At 47.0% G+C, this 21402-nt stretch overlaps 1 protein-coding gene across 1 annotated transcript in view; it reads left to right on the top strand.

The window, feature by feature from the left end:
* The window catches only part of CDH13 (cadherin 13), a 1051470-nt gene that overhangs the window by 915622 nt on the left and 114446 nt on the right, over nucleotides 1-21402 (top strand). The window contains exons 9-10 of the mRNA XM_059904794.1: nucleotides 1901-2083; nucleotides 9671-9924. Of these exons, the coding sequence (XP_059760777.1) occupies nucleotides 1901-2083; nucleotides 9671-9924 (437 nt within the window). The remainder of the gene's footprint in view (nucleotides 1-1900; nucleotides 2084-9670; nucleotides 9925-21402) is intronic.

Below are 21402 nucleotides of genomic sequence, written 5' to 3' on the forward strand. Positions count from 1 at the left end.
AGAGGTAAGCACCAAAACAATACTTTATGCTTCCAGCTCAAAGGAATGTGCTAATGATGGCTCGTGAAATTCTCTACCTGAAAGCTGATTTTTCATTTATTGATTTATTTTTCACCACATCTACTTGCAACAAATATTTGAGATGTGTTACAATAAAAACACAGGTACAACAAAGCTCCAAACGATTTATATGTTTCCTTAGAAAATATGTTTCCTTCCTTTTAAAGTCATGCTAGGTGTGGGCAAGGGGTGGGAGGCATGAAATTGGCTTCCTTCACTAAGGAAGAGGCTACAGTTGAGCAGAGGCTCTGGAGTCAAACACTGGGGTTCCAATCCCCGTCCCTCCATATGTGAGCGATGGCGGTGTGATTATCTGGTTACCTTGTCGTTCAGGGTGGGTGAGGCTGTAATAGGGGCGGGGCCGGTGCACAGCCGTTACCGCGCAACCGTTACCGCGAGACCTCAAGCACAGGAGGGTTAGCAAGAGACACTGAGTGTGGCGGTTAGAGGTCGCTCGGCCAACAGTCCGCCCGGGGTGGTCCTCACGGCAAGAGGTAAGAGGTGGACGGCGGCCTTCTCCCTGGGTCCCTCCGGGCCGTCCCCGGCCTCAGGCGGCGGGTGAGCTGGGGGGCCCCAGGACAGGCTGGGGGCTGTGTCCCGCAGAGCTCCAGAGCCCTTGCCATGGCCGCCCACTGGCCGGGCCTAGGCCTTGAGGCCGCGGGAACCTCTCTCCCGTGCCCTCCTCCGCTACCTAATGGCGACGGCGGTCTCCCTGGGTCCCTGGGACCCGGCCCGCTCTGCCCCAACCTTTGGGTGGCCTGAGGCACCTGAGGGCCGGCTGGGTCGTGGGCGCCTGGCTCCCTCAGTGATGACGGCTGGGCAGGGTCTGGGGACCTGGCCCTGAGGGCGCTGCCAGCCGGACCTGGGCAGTGGCGGGAGGACCCAGCCTGGGTGCTGGACGAACGCTCCCGGGCAGGGTAACTGGACCCCGCAGGGACCCCCCTCCTCTCAGCCAGGGCCTGGACCTCAGAGGGCCAAAGTTGAGCCTTGGGACCTTGCCCTTACTTGTCAGAACAGAGAGTAACATTTGTTTTGGTGGAGGTTTACAGGAACACCGTGACCTGCCGGTGACCTGACCTCAGGAACGAAGGATCCGACACCAAGAAGTCTGCAACAGCTAACCATGCTCTTCCCTCACCGTTCCTGTAAAAGGGCTTCGCTGAAAGCTTTCAGCGACTTCAGGGTTTTTAAGGCATGAGCCATACATCTCCTTGCCTGGCCCTGCAGTAAACCTTTCTCTGCTCCAGACTCTGACGTTTTGGTATTGTTTGGCCTCACTGTGCGTTGGGCACACAGATTTGCATTCAGTAACAAGGCTACAAGAACAAATGCAAACAAAAATGCATAAAGGCTCAAACTCAATACAAGTTTGTTTCTCATTCGACAACAGTTCAGGACAGGCTCCCACCCACCTCCATGTGGTGACTCAGGGACCCAAGCTCCTTCCCTCTTGTGGCTCCACCTTCCCCTTGGGTCTCCTGGTTGTCTGCATCCAGGTAGATAGAAGGAAAGGGGTCCAGAGAAGAGGCACAGCTGTTCTCTTAACCCTCAGCCCAGGTGAACCCAGGCCAGCCCTGGCAAACATCACTTCTGCCCACATCCTGTAGGACGGAATTCAGCCTCATGGCCCCGCATAAGGCTGAGAGAACCTGAAGCATATCATCTGTTGGCACACACAGCATCGTGATCTTCCTCTGTTAGTCTTTATTATTTAATGAGATGGTATGGGTAATGTGCCCAATACCAGGCATATGGTAAGAGTGCCATCAATGGTCTTCACTGTGGTTTTTTTTTTTTTTTTTTCCAAAATAGTGACAGTGACGGTCTGCTTTGTTTGCAGTTTCAAGCCACAGTCGAGGAAGGAGCCGTGGGAGTTATTGTCAACTTGACAGTTGAGGACAAGGACGATCCTACCACAGGCGCGTGGAGGGCCGCCTACACCATCATCAACGGGAACCCTGGGCAGAGCTTCGAGATCCACACCAACCCGCAAAGCAATGAGGGGATGCTCTCCGTCGTCAAAGTAAGGGTGCTTCCAACTGCTCCTCCCTCCTCGCCTGAGCACCCAGGGCCCCAGGTCGAGGATAAACCAGCCGCTGTCTCCTCCTCCTGGAATTAAAATGGGAAAAGGCTTCAGCTTAGGGGTGTGCTTGTACCCTCATGGCTATAAAACCAAGTTGTTCTACAGGTTCTGGAAAACCTAAACTTCTGTGTAACCTTAAAAAAAAAAACAAACTTAATTTTTAAATGAGATTCTCCATATGCTTGATAATGAATTATCAAAGATATGCAAAAATGGGACCTGTGAAGGTTTTCTAAAGATCCATGGTCAGATTGTGCGTTATTACAGTTCTTTTTTTTTTTTTTTTTAAAGATCAAATTTATAGAGAGAATGTTTTTTTGCTTATCTCTCTTAAATTTTATTTATTTATTTATTTTTGGCTGTGTTGGGTCTTCGTTTCTGTGCGAGGGCTCTCTCCAGTTGTGGCAAGTGGGGACCACTCTTCATTGCGGTGCGCGGGCCTCTCACTATCGCGGCCTCTCTTGTCGCGGAGCACAGGCTCCAGATGCGCAGGCTCAGTAATTGTGGCTCACGGGCCCAGCTGCTCCGCAGCATGTGGGATCTTCTGGGACCAGGGCTCGAACCTGTGTCCCCTGCATTGGCAGGCGGATTCTTAACCACTGCACCACCAGGGAAGCCCCTACAGTTCTTCTTAATCTGTCAAACACAGCAGATAATTACACACACGGGACGCTTCTCCGTGTGAAACCGCCTGTGAGCACTGCTGCCCAGCTAGCTGACCTCTGTCTGCTACAGGGGGACCGAGAAGGAAAGTGACAATGATGTAACAGGAGGGCTCAGAAATATGGGAGGGAGGGGGGTGGCAGCAGAGCACGCGAGGCTGGTGGTCCCCGTGTCCTGGAGGAAGGGATCTGGAAGGTTCTGGGAGAGCTGCTGCCAGACCAGAACGTCCATCGGAACACAGCTTCTTTTCTGGTGCGTGCAGCAATTTGCCTGAAAAGCAGAGAGCAATCGTGTTTATAGTAATCGTATTAATGGACCAAGCAGGAACGTTGTTATCTACTCCCTGTGCACCCTCGGCCAAGATGCTTAATTGTTTTCTGTGCCTCAGTTTCCTCATCTGTAAAATGAGGATGATGGTACAACCCACCGCTCCAGGTTGTTGTGAGGAGCTCACAAGCTAATATGTGACTGGCACGTGGTGCCTGTGTTCGTTTCCTGGGGCTGCTGTAACAAATGACCACAGACGCAGGGGCTTCAAACAACGCAAATTTAGTCTCTTAACAGTTCTGGAGGCCAGAAGTCCAAAATCAGTTTCACAGGGCTACAGTCGGTGGGGCTGGTTCCTTCCAGAGGCTCTGGGGGAGAATTGATTTCCTCGTCTTTTCCAGCTTCTGGAGGTTGCCTGCATTCCTTGGCTTATGGCCCTTTCCTGTATCTTCAAAGCAGCAACCCAGCATCTTCTTATCTCTCTCTGACTTTGACCCTCTGCTTCCATTGTCACATCTACTTCTTCCTTTGACTTTCCTGCCTCCCTCTTTTTTTTTTTTTTTTTTTTTTTTTGTGCAGTGTTCTTTAATTTTATTTATTTATTTATTTATGGCTGCATTGGGTCTTCGTTGCTGCACGCGGGCTTTCTCTAGTTGCAGTGAGCAGGGGCTACTCTTCGTTGCGGTGCGCGGGTTTCTCATTGCAGTGGCTTCTCTTGTTGCGGAGCACGGGCTGTAGGCGCATGGGCTTCAGTAGTTGTGGCTTGCGGGCTCTAGGCACGCGGGCTCAGTAGCTGTGGCTCACAGGCTTAGTTGCTCCGCGGCATGTGGGATCTTCCCAGACCAGGGCTCGAACCCATGTCCCCTGCACTGGCCGGAGGATTCTTAACCACTGTGCCGCCAGGGAAGCCCACCTGCCTCCCTCTTTTAAGGACCTTTGTGGTTCCATTGGGCCCACCTGGATAATCCAGGATCTTCTACCCAGCTCAGGGTCCTTAGCTTAATCACATCTGCAAAGTCCCTTTTGCCATGTAAGGTAACACACATTCCAGGGATTCGAACATGGACATATTGGGGGGTGGGGTCATTATTCAGCCTAGCTGCAGGGCCATATAAACGTTTGCACCAACAAAGTTCCACAACATCCCTGGGGGCAGAACCCGGAGCCACTGAGAATGGCAGATCTCAGAGAAGTTTCCGGCTTTCTCCAGAGGATGAGGGGTCTAGGTTTCTCCCAGGCCCTGTCCTTTTCAGAACCTCGTCTGAACTGAGCCCCAAACGTCTCCCTGAAAAGAGCAGCCTCTGGGTCTTCCCAATTCTTCTTCCCTTGCCAGGACTCCCGGGAGATCCTGGCACTGCCCCCCTACATTCAGTGCTATAGTTTCAAAGCTGTGAAAGTCGTAAAAAAGTAAAACATAGCCACTGGCTGTTCTCTGAGGCTAGCCCTGTATCTATAAAAGGCATCAGGCAATTTTCCAAACCTGCAGCTGGAAGACAAAGCTTGGGTAAATATACATCCCCACCATAAACCCTGCAGGAGCACCGTTCTCCCGGCCTGTGTTTGCTACAGCTTGAGGAAAATAAAATAGAAGCAAAGCTAGACTGGAAAAGAGTATTCTCCTCTCCCCACACTCCCCCTTTGGCCCACAATGCTGTGAGTCTTAAACGTTAGCATATAGAAGAGTCACCTGGAATGCTAGCTGAAATGCAGGTTCTTGGGCCTGCCCCACACCTGCAGGGTCAGAACAGGAGGGAGAGTTGCCCCAGGAGAGCACAGCCTTGTGGACGAGCACTGCCGTAGGCCAAGGAATTTCCACCTGCAGTTCCTCGGGAGGAGGTGCCCACAGAGCCTGGGGCCCTCCCTGGGTCTCCATTTTACTAGCAAGTGGACTCCCTTTGCTTCAGAACTGGGATGGGGGCATCCCCCCTTTGGCTGCCTGCCACATGAATTTGTATAAAGAGCCTTGAGCTTTCTCTGCTTCTCAGTGCACCTGAGTTAAAGCCCCAGGATAGCCTTCTGGAGGCTGGCCTGACCATGCTCCCTGGGCTCTCCACCTTGCTAGCAACCCAGTGCATTAGCTAGGAATGCTTTCAGTTTTATGTAACCAGATGCCGGGCTGATAGTGGCTTAAATAGTCCGGAGAATTTCATGATCTTCATAACTAGATGAAGGAAGGCCAATCTAGGATTGGCTGGCAGCTCAATGTGTCAGAGAGCCAGCAGGTGGCACCACAGATGTTTCTGATGTTTTCCTCATGGACATAAAATGGCTGTCACAGCCCCGGGCATCACGTCTTCCTGCTGCTGTGTTCCAAGGCAGGAAGCAAGGAGGCAGCCAGGCAAGTGAGAGAGAGTATATGTGCCCTCATGGGCCCCTCTCTTCTCATTAGGGGAAAAAATGTCTTTTCCATGGGTCCTCCAGACAATTTCCAATGATGTGTCACTGACCGGATGACACATGCCCACCCTCAGCTGCGAGGAAGGCTGGGAAGTCTGAATCTTTCCTCTGAGGCGTCTGCAGTGAGGGGTGGGTGGACATGGCCATGCTGCAGCCCAGCCACAAGCAGCTCCACCCTACACAGTTAGCAGTCGGCATACGGGAGAACAAGAGGAGGTCTCAGGACTGTGTGGTTTCTGCGAGAGTCCTTCCTCCTACAGGACCGAATCCTAACAGTTCTGCCAGATGAGTAGCCGTGTCCTATTCCAAACTGTCCAAGAGTTACTCTTTCAGCTGAATATAATCCACCCTGCATTTTAAGTCTGTTCTCTCTTTTGTCCTCAGAGGAGAAGGAAGCATTGAGAAAGCAGGCATCCTTGATCCCCAAACCTGTCACAGGCTGAAAACTCACTGTCGGATCACTTCCAAAGCCTCCCTCTTCTGGAGAACAAACCCCAGATTCTTTACCCTTCCCATGAGAGCCAGCTTTTCCAGCCTTGAAATCCTCCAGAACAATGGTCCACACCCTCTTTTGACACTTGATGAAATATTAATCAAATTGCATCTCTGTACCTTTACTGGAAGTGTTTTCAATTTCCTCCCATCCCTGACACAGAGACCCCACACCAGACAAATCACATTAATAAGGTTATATGCCCGAGACAACGGAGGGCTTCTTAATGCAGCATGACCCAGGGCAGGCCTCGGAAGGGGTGGGAGCAGAGACCCACGTTTCATCAGCTTCTGGTAGACTGGCCCTGGGCATCGCCCCACTGGTGTCATTACACCCAGCTTTGTGCAAACGGAAGTAAGCACTGCAGAGGTCCTCCTCTCCGGAAAAGGCTGGACTCTCTCTCTCTCCTTCCCTCTCTCTGTGCCACTACTCACATCTGCATTCCTCAGAAGCCAGCATTCTGCTGAGGAATGTCAGCCTCGAACATACCTGAAGAGGCAAGGCAGGAGGGCAGTGGCTCTTCCAGCTATTTCTACCCATATTCCTCTTCCTCACTGTCTTAACAGCCTCTTGTTATTATATCCGATTCCAGGCCAGCCGCTGTGTGAAACACCCAGCATGCATCATCTCCTCTGATCTTACTACAATCCTTGGTACTAGGACTTTACTGATGAGAAAGCTGAGGCTCCAGGAGATGCAGTGATGTGCCTGTGGTCCAGTAGTTATTCATTAGAGTTCTTATGGCCAGAACTTGATCCCCTCCCCTCTGGCTCTGGGAGCAAAGAGTGCTTTCTACTACTAAGCTACATTGCTTCCTGGTATGAATGAAGTAGCCCAAGGCAGGACAGAGGGCTGAGTCCCCATCAGCATTACTTGTGGAAATACCACCCGGTACCAAAAGCAGTTTATTGTTATCAGCTCGGATTCTCTCATCAGAATCCCTGTATCGCATCTCAGCTTTGTGCCACTTGTTAGCTGTGTGACTTTGACCGAGTTACTTAACCTCTCTGAAACTGTTTCCTCATCTGTAAAAAGGATCTAAAATCACCTACTATTATGAGGGTAAGGTGAGGATTAGGTGAGATGATGCACACGGGGCCCTCCTAGCACACAGTAGGTGCACAATGAGAGATGGATTATGTCAGGAAAGTAATGAGGGGTTGTGATGCAGATCAAATATTGTATGTATATTTATACATAATATGTAAATATAAGACGTGTGTGAATGGGGGGAGCTGTGGGTACCCCACTGTTAGGGTTAAATTGTGCCTCCCCCCAAAAAGACATTAAAGTCATAACCCCCAGAACCTGTGAATGTGGGCTTATTTGGAAATAGGACCACTGCAGGTGTAATTAGTTAAGATGAGGGCATAATAGAGTAGGATGGGCCCCCAATCCAAGATGACTGGTGTCCTTATGAGGAGGCAGCCATGTGAAGACAGAGACACGCAGGGAGGAGGCCAGGTGATGGTGGAGACAGGGGTCAGACTCATGCGCTGCCAGCCCGGGAACGCCAGAAGCTGGGAGAGGCAGGGAGGGCTCCCCTAGAGCTTTCAGAGAGAACATGGCCCTGCCAACATCTCGATTTTGGACTTCTGGCCTCCAGGACTGTGAGACAGTTCATTTCTTTGTACTAAGCTTTGCATTAAGCCACCTGGTGCTTTGTTACCACGGCCCTAGGAGACAATGGTAAGATTCCCGTTCCTGTCGGGAGCCTGCTCCTCCTCCTCTGCCCCGGGCCGCTCCACTCCATCCTGCTGCTCACGCTGCTGGCCTCACAGCTGCTGCCTGTTAAGGGCCCTGCAGAGCTAAGAAACGCAGTAAAACCCCACCCTGCTGCCATTTGCATCATGGTAGAAAATCCAGTTGGGCTAGATTCAGGATTCCATAGCCTCAGCATGTTGTCCTTAACTTTATTTCCAGGAAGATGGTGTGTTCCTGGGAGCTGGTATGAAAGAAATCCTCCGGGCCTCGGGTTGCCTGGCTGGGTCTGCCCCGTGCTGGGGTGTGGTCGAGAAGGTTCTCAGGGGGGGTGGACGCTCTGTGCGTCCACCCTGCTCAGGATGCTGCCCGGCAGACTGTCACTGCCCAGCGCGCCCAAGGCTCCCGTCCCCTTCAGTGTCCTGACTGGGATGAGTGACTCTGCTTTCCAAGCACGGCAGCTCCCTGGCCCATGTTTGGAACTTATTTCACTGGGGTTGCGTATTTGGGGCTTGACTTGGGAAGGACAGAGATCTGTTGTTAGAAAGGAGGATGAAGTGGTAAATTATTCTTGTGTTCCAGGGATGGAACCACAACATAACTGGGTAGCTCCTAGGTACCAACAGCTTGATATCTGTTAGCGCTTAAAATCTTAATACTGACCCTGTTGGGAGTTGTTCTAGGTGAGGGCGGGAGGGGCGGTCCTCTTACAGCCGGGAAGCACTTCCGGGGTCAGTACTTCCTGTGTGTGTGTGTGTGTGTGCCTGTGCATATATATATGCATGTGTATTTGTGCGGGTGCACTCTCACAGGTGTGGAGTGTGGGGCGTGCGTGTTAGCTGTAATTATTATGAGAGATAATGTAATTTTGCCTAAAGCTCTCCCAACTAAAGCTGCCCGATTCCAGATTCTACCCCCTGCACCCGTAGAGCTCTTTCCCCAGCTTCGCCATGCTCACCTCTGATGCCACATTCCCAGATCCCTTATGACGTGTACTGCCATTTCCTTACTTCTGGTTGAGTGTGAACCACCTCCCTGTACTCACTTTAGTCTCGTCCTCCCAGCAAGAATATCCATTATGTCATGGGCCTGATGAGTTAGCTACTTGTTTTCCCAGTAAACATTAGGAAAATAGCTTGAAATAATAAGTGTGTCCTTATCTCACCTAAATGTCTCCTCACACACACCCCCATTGACAGGAAATGTCACTCACACTGCATCTCGTGGTTTGGAAAGAAAGTGACCGAGTGAATGTCGTCCATGACATTCTGTGAGGGACAGGGCACCATATTAATAATGTCTACAATGGAGTTTCCTTAATATCCTCTGATTTAGTCTACACAGCAGCAAGGGAGGCGGTTACCATCAGCCCCTTTACAGAATCACGTGGAAAGGGCCTCAGCAGGGTTGCTCATTGGTGGGACAGTCCCAGGCATGGCCATGTATCTGGCATCACTGCCCCCTGCCCAGAAAATGGCCACAGAGCTGCCGAGTCATGGGGACAAATAAAAATGCCCCCCCACCAGTTTTCCAGTGCCCTCCGGTGGGGAAGGGCCATGCAGCTTAACCCCTCGTGTGTCAGCCTCCCGAATGCTCTTCCCTACATGACACCCTACTGGCAGAATGCGCACCCCCTGGAGCCCCCGTGAGTGCCGGAGTCGTGAGGTCACAGGCTACCGGTGGGAAGGCCTTTAATGTCAGCGCTGCCAGGGGGTCACCTAAAGAGATCTCACAACAAAGGATACAGGTCTCTGAGACTCATGTAATTGTTGTAAGTTGTTTCTCAATCTAAAAAAAGGAACAACTTCCACACCTAATTTGGTATCTGTATGTTTCATACTCTTTTTCTTAAAGAGGACCCCATATTGCATCAAGCTTCTTAGCCCACAAAACCTGGATCCACCCCTGAGCGTCCACACGGCTCGGGGTCTGTCAGAGGCCTTCGTGCAAAAGTGCCTGCCCTTTGTGGCAGACCCGCGTGCTGAGCCCCTCTCTCTGCCTTTCAGCCTCTGGACTATGAGATTTCTGCCTTTCACACCCTGCTGATCAAAGTGGAAAACGAGGACCCGCTGGTGCCCGACGTCTCCTACGGCCCCAGCTCCACAGCAACCGTCCACATCACCGTCCTGGATGTCAATGAGGGTCCGGTTTTCCACCCGGACCCCATGATGGTGACCAAGCAAGAGCACATCTCCGTGGGCAGCGTGCTGTTGACGGTGAATGCCACAGACCCTGATTCCCTGCAGCATCAGACCATCAGGTGAGTGGGCGGCTGGGTAACCTGAGACGGGAGGGAGGCGGGCAGCAATGGCTTTTCTTTTCCGGTTGCAGGGTCTGGGTTGTCCGGAGCAAACTACCATTAAATTAAACTTGTTAATGATCTGGGTGAGCAGGAAGTTTGTGTCATAATGAAGAGCTGGCGGCTGGTGGCACCAGGGGACCAGGCTCACTAGGTGGGGATGTTGCCCCTGCACCTGATTCCTGGCAATAGACTAGCCCGGGAGGAGAGTGGCTCCAGGGCTGTGTTCTCAAATGTCCAGAGGGGTCTGCTGGTGCCAAGCACAGTGTGGAAGGGACAAAGAAAGGAGCCGCCACATATGGCCCCTTGCATCTCAGACACCTACTTTATCAGCTGCCACAACTTTATGAGAAAGGCTAACTCCATGTACAGTTAAGGGTATTAGGAGTTCAGAGAGGTTCAGTAACTTGCTCAAGACTACCCAGCTTAGTAGTGGAAGAAATTAGGATGCAGACTTTGCAGTATAATCTGCAAAGTCCATGCTCTCTTCTAAGTGCTCTGGACTCTGAACTGTCAGAAGGGAAAGGAGTAGACATTGCCTGGTAATTAGAAATGGACCATCGGGGTTGGGTTTTCCGCTGATGATTGGCAGACCAAAAAAAAAGTTCAAATTTTCAGTGTTCATTTCTTAAGCTCTGTCCAGTACTTCAGAAGAAGAGATTTTCATAATGAGATTTAATTAAATGATCATTATCCACAGTGCATCTCATGCTAGTGGAGATGAGATGCCCTCGCTGGTGCGACGTTTCACAGTAAAACACATTGGCACGCAGGTCCAAATGCACACTTGTCTCCGCTAAAGAAAGTAATTAATCTTCCTCTTCCAAAATCTAATCTTTTCATATGAGGTACCGATAACCAAGTATTAGACGCACTTCAAATAAACATGTCTTATTTTCCTGATTTGAAACACCTAAAAATGTGCCACCATCTCCGCGTCAGCAACAGGACCGTGGAGCAAGCTGGCAGAAGTTATTTTCCAACCCCAAAAGGGGATTTATTTTTACAACAAAACTTTATGAAATGCCAGACAAAGTAGATAAAATTACAAAATAATACCAAATCCTGTAATAATGTAAATCTGAAATAGCCATTCTTTTTTTTCCTTTTCTCCTTTTTTTTCCCTTTTCCTGCTCAGTATCTGGCAAAGGAAACATACAATTTAAACATCAAAGAGAAAGCTTTCCTTAAGGTCTTAGATCGGGAAACCTGTAGCTTAACAGACTGTAAAGTAGTTGTACAAATTTAGGATGTCTAGGGGAGCTTAACTGTTGATTTGCAGTTCTACAAAGAGGTGACTCCAGGGTGGGTAGGAAATGGATTGAAATGGGGTTGATGTTGCTAAGCCTGGGACTGTGCCTTTGTTGGGTAACTTGGGATGCTGCCAGACAGGAAAGTGTTAATGTGATGGGGAGGGGCTGAGACAGGTGTCTGGGATCTGGGAATAGAGGTCCTACTAAGGTGGGGCAGACAGTGGAAGAGGTGGGTCTCTCGGAGTTCTTTGTTTAAGACCAGCTCTGGCTGACTTAGGCAAAAGGGAGAATTTGCTGGAAGATTCTACACACAGTTGGTAGAATTTTTCCCCGCTGGTAACCACTAGTGTTTTCTCTATACCTGTGAGTCAGTTTCTGTTTCTTATATACATCTGTTTGTTTTCTTTTTTTAGATTACACATGTAAGTTATAACATGAAGTATTTGTCTTCTCTAATTTCACTAAGCATAATGTTCTCTAGGGCCATCCATGTTGTTGTAAAGGGTAGATTTTCATTCTTTTTTATGGCTGAGTAATATTCCATCATATATATATATATATATAAATATATAAATATATAAAACATCTTCTTTATTTGTTCATCTGTTGATGGGCACTTAAGTTGCTTCCATGTCTTGGCTGTTGTAAATAGTGCTGCTATGAACACTGGGGTGCATGTATCTTTTCTAATTAGTGTTTTCTTTTTTTTTGGATATATGCCCAGGAGAGGAATTGCTGGATCCTATAGTGGTTCTATTTTTATTTTTTTGAGGAACCTCCACACTGTTCTCCATAGTGGCTGTACCAATTTATATTCCCACTAACAGTGTACAAAGGTTCCGTTTTTTCCACATCCTCTTCAGAATGTATTACTTGTGGTCTTTCTGACGATGGCCATCCTGACAGGTGTGAGATAGTATCTCACTGTGGTTTTGATTTGCATTCCTCTGATGATTAGTGATGTTGAGTAGTTTATAGAATTGAAGAATATGTTTAGAACTGGGCCAAGATTGCCCAGGAGCTTGGGCGTTGTTGAGTCTCTAGGTAATGGGACCTGACAGGCTGGCACTGCAGCACCTCACAGGGAGAGTGACGCACCTCCAGCCACTATCCACTCTCGTGTCCCTCGGCTCACGGTTCACATGCCCAGGGGCGGGTCCACTTTACCTGGGCTGGAGCCTCGCACCCCCAACTCAGGGCATCTTGACAGTCAAGAGACATGATGTTCCCAGATGCGGCTGCCCTTCCTCACCCCCACGGCAGGGAGCTGATTGAGAAGGAGGAAGGAAATCCCATCTGGCAAGTGGAGTGTGGTGCTTGGAGCGTGGCAAGAGGCCACGGAAAGCAGCCCCGGCAAACTGAGTCGGGAGACAGGAGCCTGGAGAGGGAGCGTGTGACTGGCAAGAGCCAAGACGTTGAGGGGCACCAAGGCCAGGATTGGAGCCATGGAGAGCAAAGGCCGGCTCCTGGAACCGGGGTACAGTGGTCCTCCATTCCATCTCGGGTGGGGCATCAGTGGCGCCCACTGTGAGAAAAGGAGATCAGAAAAAGCAATTTGTAAATTACTAGACGTGAGACTTGCGGTAAAAAGCAGGAGCGTAGAAAGCTCTGAAGAGCTTCCTGTTTCTACAGTTGCTCATTACAGCTGTGACACTCAGTCACAAGTGGCCAGGACCCATCTCAGACTGAGTTCTGCCAAAAATGCATGTACTGGCCCACAAAACTGAAAAGGAGGACAAGGACATACAGCGTGAGAATTTAGGTGCTCAGAATATATTCTTTCCCCACCTCTTGACTCTGCACTTGCCTGGGTTGGCTTCATCCTCAGCCATATCTGTATGGCTGTAGAGGGTCAAGGCCGCCAACAATCCCAGTCCTACCAGCAGAAAGAGATCCTTCCTAACCAGTAGTATCAATACTTGCCCAAGGGCCAGGTTTGCGTCTCACTGAGCCAACTTGGACACACACCTGTCTCTGACCCAGAATGGCAGGAGGATGGGATGTGCCCGGGGCTAGTCCTGGTGCGCGTGCCCACCGTGGACCCAGCATCCAACCATAATGAACTGGGGTGGTGGGTTCCCAAAGGAATGCAGAAGGCTCTTCCCAGAAGGTGGGAATGGATGCTGAGTCATCAGGGACCACGGAGAGCCACTGTTGACCAATTTCAGTGTCACGAGTCCCCTCAGAAAATATAGCTGAGGTGTTTCTGTGGCTGTTTGCCTGAGAACTGTAGCATTTACAAATGGGGCTGGCTGAGCAGTGTCTGGACAAATCACTTTTCCAGCATTGAAGCAAAATAAATGCATGTATGTGTATGTATGTGCGTGTGCATGTATGTGTGTGTGACGCACATTTCTCTGGCCTGACTCCTCGGACACATTCCTTCCTGCTGGGATCCAGAGTTGCCCAGAAGTGACCCTTTCTCAGCCTGGCACTGACTGGATCTCCCTCCGCCCCTTTCCTCTCCCCTCCCCTCCGCCCTTCCTCTCCTGTTGCTGGTTCTGAGCCCGTCAAAGGCAGGGATAACATCCCTGACATGTTGAGCTATTGTCACAGGAACTCTTCAGGGAGAAAAGTCTCATTAATTATCTGCAGCCTTTGATCCTGTACACGAGAAGCACTGTCCCCGATGGGCTGTGTGTGCAGAGGCTGAGCAGGGCTGAGGGGAGGGGCCAGGCTGGGACATGGTTTTCTAATAAACCGTGCTTGGCTCTCCAGAATTCTCAGAAAGACACGATGACCTTGTGAGTGGTGGTGGTGTTGTTGTCTTAATAATTCTTTGGGGAGCAGGCATTGGAAGATGGAGGAACTGAGAACTCCTATTTTTATCTCAAGGAGAGCTCTGAGTTCAGCTGACAAAGGCACATGCAAAAAGATGCTGCCAGCGCCATCTGCCCCTGTCTTGATTCCCGGCAATAGCACGGCGCTGGGCTCTGCAGTTGTGCAGGTTATGCGGGTGTCCCTGTCTGTGTGTGTGACTCTTTGTGTCCACATTGTCATTCTCTCTGTGTCCCTCTCTGTGCCGATTACTCTTGGTCTGTCCTTTGCTCTGTACATTTCTTCTACATGTCTCCCTCTGTCTCCCTCTGCCCTTCCTCCCTCCCCATCACTGTCTCTATTGGCATCTTCTCCCCCTCCCTCTAGGTCCATCTTTCTCTCTTGTCTCATGGCCATCTCTTCTCTGTCTGATTCTCTGCTCCTTCCTTCCTCCCATTCCTCTCTCTCCTCTCTTCTCTTTCCTCCTCCTTTATCTGCTTCCTCCCCCCTCCTCCTCCTCTTCTTTCTCTCTGTCTCTGTCTCTCCCCCTCCCCCCATTTCCATCTCTATCAATATCTCACTCCAAGACTCTCTGTGCCTCAGCTCCAGTAACCCCATCTCATCTCAGATGCCTAGCCAGGCCCTCAAGGCATCTTAGCACAGCAGGACATGCTCCACCCCAACCGGCCTGATTCAGGTCCTGCCCCCAAGTTGACAGGCACTTTGACCTCCTCCCTGAGGGCAGGCTCCTTCCCTTGTCAAAACAGGAAACTCCTCCCCACTCCCAGCCCCCACAAAGCTTAGGACCTTAATTCTAACTCATTCCTGGTTCTGTCTTCTGTGATGGAAAGCCCTTCTCAGGCACAGTGATTCTGCCGCTGCCATTGTGATGCCCTCTTTTATCTCACCAGGGAATGTTAAAATCAGTGAAAGGCGTCTTCATCTCTGAGAAGCCTGTAACTCTGAAGACAGGAGGTGTCCAGGCATCAGAGTGAATATTCTCACTAAAAAGCCTGAGTTATTAAAACTTGTTTAAAAGCCCATCGCATTGTGCTTAGCCAAATCAAAATGGACAGCGGTGGGCTAGTGACAGATGAAATTCTTCTTTTTAATGACTTATATCTTCTTATCCTTATTATAAAGTTAAGATAGTTCATGGAGGAAACTTTTGAAAAGGCAGTTGAGAATAAAGAAGATAATTTTAAAAATCTGTAATCATCCCACCCAAGGAAATCCCCTTTTAACAGCTTAGGTATATCTCCAGTCACTTGTGCGAGTATTTCCCTTTTTTATTTTCAAAATTGGCTCACATCACCCATTTTGTTTTGGAACCTGTCATTTTTACTTCCCAATATATGGCGAATAGCTTTCCATATCAAGAAATAGCCACTATTTTTCGTCACTGAATAGTATGCATTCTACAATGCTATTACACGAATATACTTATTTATTCATTCCCTTGTTGGCTATTTAGACTGTTTCCAATTGTGTGAAATTATTTTTTTAAAAGGTCAGTGGACATGCTTGTAGCTAAATTGTTTAATGCATCATTAATTTTCTGAAAATACTTTGCAAATGTGTTGATGTTAATGCTTTTTGTCATATAAAGACTTCTTTGTCTCTTTACCTAGGCAGTCACATTTCTATTTTCCCTTATTATTTGAATTGATGGTTAGAAAGTTTCTGTGCTCAAAGGTCATGTGAACGTTGACGTGTTGTAAAACAGAGCTGGTTTCCATACCCTGTCCTTCAACCTGCAATGACAACGAGACAGGCTTCCGCTTTCAGGGTGGAGCCTTCCTCCGTGTACACGAGACAGTAATCTGGCAGTTCTCGATGACATTTCAGTGTCTCCAGTGAGGAGTGGACTCGTGCACCTGAAGTTGTTGGCTAATTATTGTCAGAAAGAGCAGCTCAATGATAATTATGCTAAAATGGAAATGACTGTATTTGCCCAACATTCTCTAACGGTGAAATGAGAAGCAGGGACTCACTGTTGCATCAGATCTGTTGCTTTGGTTACTCTGAGGATGCAGCCGGCAGCTCAATCATTTTGAATGGTCTGAGAGGACTTATTTCATTCTCTGACCAATCCAGGGATTTCTATTGAGGCAGCCAAGTAGCAATTCCTATTCCAAACATTTTTCTGACAGAACTCATCTTATCCAGGGTCCGTAGTAAACAACTCTGCAGCAGAGACTTCTGCCCACACACTGAATACATAAGATACGTGTTGAGGAAAAATATTGTCCCCACCCATGTGAAATTACCCATTACTCCTCAACATTTTTTGGGGAAAGGATCATTCATCCAGGGAACCCCACAAGTGTGCATCTAGCAGCACTGTATCTGTGAGGATTAAGTTTGGCTCAATATAAAAGGAAAATTCAAAATGATGGTGGCTCAGAGAAGATAGAAGTGGTTTTTTTTTTCCCCCTCATATAAAATAAGTGTAGAGCGGCTATGGCAGTCCAGGGCTAGGATGGCAGTTCCACAAAGCTGTCAGGGGCCCAGGCTCCTTCCTGCTCACCATTCAGTCACCTCGAGACCGGCACCCTCTTCCTCACGGACAATTATTATGGTTGCTAGTGCTTCAGCCTTCACATCTGCATTCCAGACAGTAGTTTGGGAGAGAGGGAAAGAAGAAGGGAGTCTCTTATATTTTAAGGAGTCTTCCTGAAAGTTGATCACATTTCTATTTAAATCTTATTGGCCAAAATTAGTCACATGGCCAAAACCTAGCTGTAAGAAATACTAGGAAGTATGGTCATTTAGCTGGATAGCAACCAACTTTTAAAACTGGGATTCTTTACTAAGGAAGAAAGGAAGAGTGGGTATTGTGAGGTAACTAGAAGTTTCTGCCATGAACACCTTTGGGGATTGAACCTTTCTGTGTAATACAAAACTACAGGGTAGATTTTAAAAGATGAATACATGCCATGAAATTATATTTTTACACAATCAAAATAATAGATAATTGTGTTGCCAAAGACAGCTGCTTGAAAAAAGCACAAGCATTATAGTTTTCCATTCATTCCTTTACTGAATTCATTTACTGGTATTTATTTACAGGCTACTATGGGCCTAACACTGCTGGGTGCTATCTTTTCACTTGTGAGAATGATCTCTGCCTACAGCCTCCGGGGAGCTTTTAGTCAAAAGAGCGAGAGCTTTGTTGCAAATGATGATGCCCCAGGAAAGAAGGAAGAGGGAGGGAGGGAGAGAGGAAAAGGAAGGAAGGAGAGAAGGAAATTGTTTCCTTGGGAAGTAAGAACCAGTGGTCTCCAGCTGGGGAGAAAAAGCCAAGCAACAGAAATAACTTATTTCCAAGCATCATTATGGTCTCGCTTATCAACAGATTCCTGAATTCCCCAGAAGTGCCACTATCCCCATGCCTTTGAGCTGGTCTCTGCCTCCTGGGAATTGGGCACCAGACTAAACTAGGCAAAGATTGCCACGATACCCCTGGACACATCTATTTTGCTGGTACTATGACTAAGATGCCTAACATTTTTATATAAAAGTTTACCAAAAGCACTGTCACCAAAGTCTTATTTAACTCTCACAACCATGAGTCTGCCTCTTTGCTGATGAGGAAAACGTAACCTCTCTGAACCTCGGTTTATGGAAAGAAAACACGCAAATGAGGTGAACTCCTGGGGCTTTTCTCGCCACCGCCTCGTCCACAGCTGTATGTCCTTCTGATGTTAGTTTAGGCATCGCCTCTGCAGGTGGGCTACCCTGACCTTCAGACTGCACTCCAAAGGGCTTTCTGAACGTCTAGTGCTTTACTGTGATTCCTGACCTAACTGTCCATCTTCCACTGAACCTCAGGCTCTATGAGGGTAACGATCATGTTTATAGCCATCCCTGGTAAAACACAAGGGCCTCATCAGTACCATTTAATTAATTAAGCACTGAGGCCCAGCACTAAGACCTTCAAACTTTCCAGGAGCCTACAAAAATGTCAAGGACATGAACACATAATCTATCATCTCCAAAGTTTGAAAAGAAAACAGCAACATTGAAGTTAATAAGATCGAGTGTCCACAGCACCATGACTTTAGCAGGTTGAATTTTTTTTTCACATCTTTATTGGAGTATAATTGCTTTACAGTGTTGTGTTAGTTTCTGCTGTACAGCAAAGTGAATCAGCTATACATATACATATATCCCCATATCCCCTCCCTCCCACCCTCCCTAGCCCACCCCTCTAGGTGGTCACGAAGCACCGAGCTGATCTCCCTGTGCTATGCAGCTGCTTCCCACTAGCCATCCATTTTACATTCGGTAGTGTATATATGTCAATGCTACTCTCTCACTTCATCCCAGCTTCCCCTTACCCCCTGTGCCCTCAAGTCCATTCTCTACATCTGCGTCTTTATTCCTGCCCTGTTTCTAGGTTCATCAGTACCGCTTTTTTAGATTCCATATGTATGCGTTAGCGTACGGTATTTGTTTTTCTCTTTCTGACTTACTTCACTCTGTATGACAGACTCTAGGTCCATCCACCTCACTACAAATAACTCAATTTCGTTCCTTTTTATGGCTGAGTAATATTCCATTGTATATATGTACCACATCTTCTTTATCCATTCATCTGTTGATGGACATTTAGCTTGCTTCCATGTCCTGGCAGGTTGAATTTAGTATTTGCAAAAATGTCTTTGCATTTGCAAACTGTTTGTAGATCTCACATTGTAGAACGTCTGAGTCGGCACTAGAGAAATCATAGGGGATTATTAGTGAAATATTCCCAGTAGTCAAATAATTCCAAAAGCAAAAGTAGTGATATAAAAATTATCTCAAAAATTTTACAGGAAAAAAATGTACTTGCAATGTGAGTACATTTCAATATATTTGGTATGACTTGGGAGGAGGCCACCATGGACAGAAAAAGTTCTTAGAGGCTCAGAGGTCCTTTTTTTATTATTATTTTATTGAAGTGTAGTTGATTTACAATGTTGTGTCAATTTCTGCTGTACAGCAAAGTGCTTCAGTTATACATATACATTCTTTTTCATATTCTTTTCCATTATGGTTTATCTCAGGATATTGAATATGACTCCCTGTGCTATACAGTAGGGCCTTGTTGTTTATCCATTCTGTGTATAATAGTTTGCATCTGCTAACCCAAAACTCCCAATCCATCCCTCCCCCACCCTCCTTCCCCCTTGGCAACCACAAGTCTGTTTTCTATGTCTGTGAGTCTGTTTTTGTTTCGTAGATAAGTTCATTTGTATCATATTTTAGATTCCACATATAAGTAATATTATATGGTATTTGTCTTTCTCTTTCTGACTCATTTCACTTAGTATGATAATCTCTAGGTTCATCAATGTTGCTGCAGATGGCATTATTTCATTCTTTTTATAGCTGAGTAGTATTCCATTGTATATATGTGCAATATCTTCTTTATCCATTCATCTGTGGACGGACATTTAGGTTGCTTCCATGTCTTGGCTATTGTGAATAGTGCTGCTGTGAACATAGGGGTGCATGTATCTTTTTGAATTGTAGTGTTGTCTGGATATATGCCCAGGAGTGGGTTTGCTGGATCATATGGCAACTCTATTTTTAGTTTTTTGGGGAACCTCCATACTGTTTTCCATATTGGCTGCACCAATCGTAGGTCTTAAAACAGCCCAGCGCTTGGCCTTTGGAAGTGCTTAGTAAACAGGTATAGCATGGTTTGCCAGCAGCTGGGGTGGAGTTTCTGCATACAGACATTTTGTGCATAAGCAGACATGGTTTATTGTGATTACTATTATTTTTCATCTTCAGGTATTGTCTAGTGTCTACCAACCATGGAAATATTTGCATGTGGCCTTGTTTTAAACCAGTCCCAGGAGGGAAGCCTGAGCAGGACCGATGGGCCTTTCACTGGGCTTCCCAGGTCTGTGAAAGTTACACTAAGGAGTCAGGTCCATCCGCCGGCTCTTCTTCCAAAGCCATGATCCAAATTGAACTCATCCTTTGAACACAGAATATCTGAATCAGATCCAGATTAGGTCCTCATCACTCTGAAAACCACAGCCTACTTTGTTCTGATTTCTTTGGGTCTTTTTAAGTCATTTCCCTTCCCTTCCTCCTCTAGACTTGGAGGCTTTTAAGCTCCGAGGTAGATTCATTCATGGGCTCAAACTGGTACCGAATGCAACATGCGGTGATGAAAATTCAGTCCCAAAAGATTTGTTAAAAGGCCCAATTTTGGTTTTTGCTGGTCTTCCTGTGAGTCATCAAGCCTTTTTCTTTAACACCTCATTTAATCTAATATTGGAGCCCATTCAAAGGAAATCACAAAAAACATGATAGGAAATCAAGCAAAAGTCATCAGCTGGCTATGGGGCCTTTTGTTCTGTATCTTCTAAGACCTTTGGAAGGAGATGGCAAAAATCAGTTCCCTTGGAAATTAGGATTTTTGTCATCACTGTCATTTCTCAGGAACACAGATGTTCAAAATGTGTAGTAGCTTACCATTTATTGGGAGGAGAAAGGAGGGTTGTAACTCCCCTTTTGAAAAAGCCAGATTTCAAAACCAGATTTAAGAGTTTAATTTGGGGTGACTCCCACCTTTTAAATTTTAATCAGAAGTTAAAGGCCAAATAATAACATTTCTACCTGGGGAAATGAAAAGAGCCTCTGTCCACTAAAATATATTATTAACACTTCATCTTAATTAAATGTGGTTACTGACCTCAATAATAGGATTTGGGGTGAGGTCATTTCTGTTTGTTTGGGTTTTTTTTATTAGTTATTTCTCTCTTGAGTCAACACAGAGCTTGAAATGTAAATGAATTGTTTATAGTGGCACCTTTGTAATTTTTAATTAAAGTGACATCCTTCCATTGGAAGTTTATGGTGGCAATACATTGTATTGCGTACTCTGCTGTAGAATTTTTAATTATTTATGTAAATATATTAAAACAGCTGACTCTTATTTTTCGCAATCAGATTTTCTGTTATGAAGATGGCAGTGGGAAACAAGGTCTAATAAATTAAACAACTGAATGTTTAAAGATTAAACAGCTTCAGTGGCTAAAAATAGAACTCTGGCCTTTATAGTGATCCAGAGATGGAAGATTTTCATTATTAACCTCAATTAGAGGTGCTCGATTTGGTTACTATGAAACGTCTGACCATTTGGAAAAACAGTTGAAAGGTTATTTTACAATTTACCCACCTTTTCAACATCCATCTATGTTGTTATAAACTGGCCATGGGCCAGACTTTCATTATTAACAGCATGGTTTCAAATTGGTTATATTTTAGTATAATTATGATGGTCACTCTTTGCAGCCTAAGAAATTAATTCTCAGAACCAATAAAGCAAATATTGACAAATGTTAATATTGTTTCTCGCTCAGTGTCTTCTAAGCTGTGAAATCTGCTTAGCTGGTTTTTCTTTTTTTTTAGTAAAGGCATTTGA

Source organism: Balaenoptera ricei, chromosome 19, assembly GCF_028023285.1.
Source record: "Balaenoptera ricei isolate mBalRic1 chromosome 19, mBalRic1.hap2, whole genome shotgun sequence".
Classification (NCBI taxonomy): Eukaryota; Metazoa; Chordata; class Mammalia; order Artiodactyla; family Balaenopteridae; genus Balaenoptera; species Balaenoptera ricei.